General features: G+C 39.2%; 1 protein-coding gene across 1 annotated transcript; it reads right to left on the bottom strand.

The window, feature by feature from the left end:
• Nucleotides 1-1,099: 1,099 nt before the first annotated feature.
• On the bottom strand, nucleotides 1,100-4,800 carry LOC142658953 (endonuclease domain-containing 1 protein-like). The gene is made up of 2 exons (XM_075834557.1): nucleotides 4,507-4,800; nucleotides 1,100-1,663 (listed from the first exon to the last, which is right to left on the bottom strand). The coding sequence occupies exons 1-2, from the start codon at nucleotides 4,798-4,800 to the stop codon at nucleotides 1,100-1,102; spliced, it is 858 nt and encodes a 285-aa protein (XP_075690672.1).
• Between the last annotated feature and the right edge of the window lie 393 nt (nucleotides 4,801-5,193).

Below are 5,193 nucleotides of genomic sequence, written 5' to 3' on the forward strand. Positions count from 1 at the left end.
GGTATACTGGTGAATTGGTTGTGTATATGTTTATACTGGCTATATGGTGGTGTATGTTATATGGTGGTATACTGGTGAATTGGTCGTGTATACTGTATGTTTATACTGGCTATATGGTGGTGTGTATGTTATATGGTGGTATACTGGCTATATGGTGGTATATTGGCTATATGGTGGTATACTGGCTATATGGTGGTGTATGTTATATGGTGGTATACTGGCTATATGGTGGTGTATGTTATATGGTGGTATACTGATGAGTTGGTCATGTACATGTTTATACCGGCTATATGGTGGTGCATATGTTATATGGTGGTGTATTTTATATGGTGGTATACTGGCTAAATGGTGGTGAATGTTATATGGTGGTATACTGGTGAATTGGTTGTGTATATGTTTATACTGGCTATATGGTGGTGTATGTTATATGGTGGTATACTGGTGAATTGGTCGTGTATACTGTATGTTTATACTGGCTATATGGTGGTGTGTATGTTATATGGTGGTATACTGGTGAATTGGTCGTGTATACTGTATGTTTATACTGGCTATATGGTGGTGTGTATGTTATATGGTGGTATACTGGCTATATGGTGGTATATTGGCTATATGGTGGTATACTGGCTATATGGTGGTGTATGTTATATGGTGGTATACTGGCTATATGGTGGTGTATGTTATATGGTGGTATACTGATGAGTTGGTCATGTACATGTTTATACTGGCTATATGGTGGTGCATATGTTATATGGTGGTGTGTATGTTATATGGTGGTATACTGGTGAATTGGTTGTGTATATGTTTATACTGGCTATATGGTGGTGTATGTTATATGGTGGTATACTGGTGAATTGGTCGTGTATATGTTTATACTGGCTATATGGTTGTAGACTAACTGTAAGATGGTGAGTGACATTTTATGGAACTATACTGGTCATACTGGACTGTACCAGCATTGAGTGTGGTCAGTATCACCCATACTACTCTTGGTGATACACTAACACATTGTATCCTCTGTGATCATTAGTCATGGCCTAGCAATAATTCCACAATCACAATATTGTAGCGTACATTATTTATTAACCATTCGGTGACCAATCTAACTACAGTTGTTGTAGAACAGTGTGACACTAGCTCCCGAAAGGGACTTCAGCTGACTTTGAAGGCTTGCAATGCTGAGACCAGACTGGACTGTGTTGGCATTATTTGGTGCCAAGGATCCTTCAGCTCTGATTGGCTGGTTGTTGTTATTCAGGCAGCAGAAGGCGCTCCATACATAACTTGGAATATTGATTCGTTGTACCCCGCTTACCGAAATCCAGTTGTTTCCAGGGACAACTCCGGTAATCACGTACATCCTTCCACAAGTGGCGGCAATGTCTCTCACTTTCTTTTCGTTGTTCTTCCAAGCTCCACTGTTCAAGGAACCAAACATGGGGGCCACGTTGGCCAGGGTGTAGGTGGCTTTCTGTCCTGGTCCATCAGGGTGGTCAGCATTGGGGTTCAGGTGTCCCTTGTGGTAGTTGCTTCCCGTATAGTCAGAGTTGATGGCTTGATTTTTTTTTATGAGATCGGCTGCGACGCCTGTTAGACCAAGATTGCGAATTGCTGTTTCGGTAGCAGGCTGAAGGTTCATTTCTTTGGGAAGTCTGGTGTCCACCAACTGGAATATAAGCAGGATATTCAATTATTTCACAACAGGTATTTTTCTTTTATTATTAAGCTTATCTTTAAATGTTTAGTCATCGACTATGGAAGGCAGCAATTTCTTGACAACAACATTACCGAATTGTCTTATTGGGCAAGGAATCGTATGGTCCACTAGTCAAATAATTTTGATATTTTAATGTATCATGACATATCTAGATTTATATTATATCAGTTGAATAACTATTTGGTCAATACCGATAAAGCCACAATTTAATAGGACTTAAATTGCCTTCCTCCACACTCACATAATTCTGGCAAAATTTTACTGAATGGTTCATATATTGGGGTTAAAAGGAAATATATATGTAAAAACTTTAAAAAAAATTCCCAAAACTCTGAAACGTGACATTGTAAATAGTTACATATAGTTACATAGTTACTGTACATAGTTACATAGTTCGTACGGTTGAAAAAAGACACATGTCCATCAAGTTCAACCAAGGGAAGAGAAAAGGGAAGGGAAAAATTTCTACACATAGGAGCTAATATTTTTTTGTTCTAGGAAATTATCTAAGCCTTTTTTGAAGTATCTCCTGTCCCTGCTGTGACGGCTCCTGTGGTGACTATTCCATAGATTCACAGTTCTCACAGTAAAGAAGGCTTGTCACCTCTGCAGGTTGAACAGTTTTTTTCTCCAAACGGAGGGAGCGCCCCCTTGTTCTTTGAGGGGATTTTACATGGAACAGGATTTCACCTTATTTTTTGTATGTGCCATTCATATATTTATATAAGTTAATCATGTCCCCCCTTAGTCGTCTTTTTTCAAGGCTAAATAGGTTTAATCTTTCCTCATCACTTAGATTCACCATGCCCCTTATTAGCTTCGTTGCTCTTCTTTGTATTTTTCCTCCTTTCTATGAACTGGAGCCCAGAACTGAACTGCATATTCTAGATGAGGCCTCACTAATGCTTTGTAAAGTGGTAATATTACATCCCTGCCCCGCGAGTCCATGCCTCTTATAATACACGACAATATCTTGCTGGCCTTTGAAGCAGCTGATTGACATTGTGCTGTTATTTAGTTTATGATTTACAAGTACACCAAGATCCTACTCAACAAGTGAATCTCCCAGTATAGCTCCCCCTAGGACATATGATGCTGCAGGTTGTTGGTACCCAGGTGCATAACTTTATATTTATCTACATTAAACTTCATTTGCCAAGTGGACGCCCAAACACTCAGTTTGTTTAAATCCGCTTGCAATTCACGAACATCTTCCATAGTCTGAACTATATTACATAGCTTGGTGTCATGTGAAAAAATAGAAATAGTGCTATTAATCCCATCCTCTTATCATTAATAAATAAGTTGAATAATAGTGGTCCCAGCACTGAACCCTGGGGTCACCACTTATAACCACAGTAGGAATCATTTACCACAACTCTCTGGATACGGTCCTTGAGCCAATTCTCAATCCAATTACAAACTATACTTTCTAAACCTATAGTCCTTAATTTACCCATTAGGCGTCTATGGGGGACAGTGTCAAATGCCTTTGCAAAGTCCAAAAACACTATATCCACAGCGGCCCCTCTGTCTAGGCTTCTGCTCACCTCTTCCTAAAAACAAATCAGGTTGTGACAGCTTCTGTCCTTAGTAAAACCGTGCTGGCTGTCACTTATGATACTATTTTTGGCACATAATCCTGTGTATAGTCCCTCAAACATTTTCCCTACGATGGATGTTAAGCTTACTGGTCTATAATTACCCGGGGAAGACCTAGAGCTGTTTTTGAATATAGGCACCACATTTGCCCTGCGCCAGTCCCTTGGCACTATACCAGTCACTAGAGAATCTCTGAATATTATGAAGAGGGGGACAGAAATAACTGGACTAAGCTCTTTAAGAACTCTAGGGTGTAACCCATCTGGTCCCGGGGCCTTGTGTACATTTATTTTATTTAACTTAGCTTGGACCATATCTACATTCATCCAATTCAGTATATCAACTGATATATTAACAGCACTGGCTACATCAGCGCCTCAGCACTGGCACCGGCTATATCTACTGCTCTTTCTTCTGTTGGATATACAGAGATAAAGAACCCATATTTAGTAACTCTGCCTTCTCTTGATCCCATGTGACCAACTCCCCATTACCACTATCTAGGGGTCCTACATGTTCAGACCTTGGATTTTTTGCATTTATATACTTGGATTTTTGGGGATTTGTTTTACTATCCTTGGCCAACTGCCTTTCATTTTGTATTTTTGCTGATTTTATTACCTTTTTACAGATTTTATTAAGCTTTTTATCATTTAAAAAGGCTACAGCTGTACCCTCAGATTTGTATTTTTCAAATGCCTTTTTTTTGTCATGTATTGCCCTTTTTACAAAAGGTGTAAGCCATGTGGGGTTTAATTTTAGTAGTTTATACTTGTTACCTATAGGAATACATTTTGCATTATAATTACCCAAAGTAGATTTGAAAATCTGCTCTAAACCTTTAAATGACCACCACAACTAAAGTAAAAAGCTAATATGAGATATACATATGTTAGAATGGAAGATATATTAAATAAATTAGGGATTATGAGATTTCCTTTTGTCCTATACCCCTTAGACTGAAATGGCTGATAGCAGGGAACATTAGATTGCTGTCAAATGGAAAGCAGACTTCAGATATAATAGTCCTTTAAGACATGAGATATAAGTCATTTCAGGTGTAATGTTTGTGCCCGTGGCGGTGCCCAAAATTAATGGTGTCCTGTTAAAGTATCTGTATGGTAGTTTTTGGAGCCATTTAGTCTCAGGTAGCACAATTATTATATATCATAGGAATAATCCCATCTCACCTGTGGCTCCAAGCGGAATGTCTGGTCTGCTCCTGTCACATCACCAGGCCGGGTGTCCAGGATATAGGCAGAATACAGAGCATATTTGTTTCCTTTGTGATAAAGTGATGCAAAGAAAGGATTGTTGTAGGTCTCATACATCTGGCAGATGGGGGTGAGAGTACTGGATAAGCTCTCAAACCCTACAGGAGGTGTGCTAGCATAGAACTGGCCACGACAGTCGCTAAAATTTGGACTCACTTTGGCCAAGACTGCATGAGTCAGGGCCAAGACCACAAAGATGCGAGAGACCATGTTGATAGGATCCAGATGCTCTGTGAATTCACTAAACCTGGTGCTCAAGCCTTTAGTTTAGGATCTTGTAATGATTCACACTAACTCTGTAAATGTTTGTACATTGTTTATTCCATATAGTACATGGACGGGATTACAATTAGCAGAGTAATTTTGGACTCCCGAAGGTCGGGAAAATGTGGACACCTGGTAAGTTCTCATCATTCTGCATAAAGTTCAAGTTCTAAAAATAAGTTTCAAAACAGTCCTAAGGACAACAAGGCTTGAGCCTAGCAGAAAATTTATATTAAAGGGGTTGTCTCAGTATATCCTTTTATGGCATACTGACTTAATAGAGGGGATTCTCCTGCTATTTAGGATCCTCATTTATAAACCAGAGTGAAGAGTGGCTAC

Source organism: Rhinoderma darwinii, chromosome 8, assembly GCF_050947455.1.
Source record: "Rhinoderma darwinii isolate aRhiDar2 chromosome 8, aRhiDar2.hap1, whole genome shotgun sequence".
NCBI lineage: Eukaryota > Metazoa > Chordata > Amphibia > Anura > Rhinodermatidae > Rhinoderma > Rhinoderma darwinii.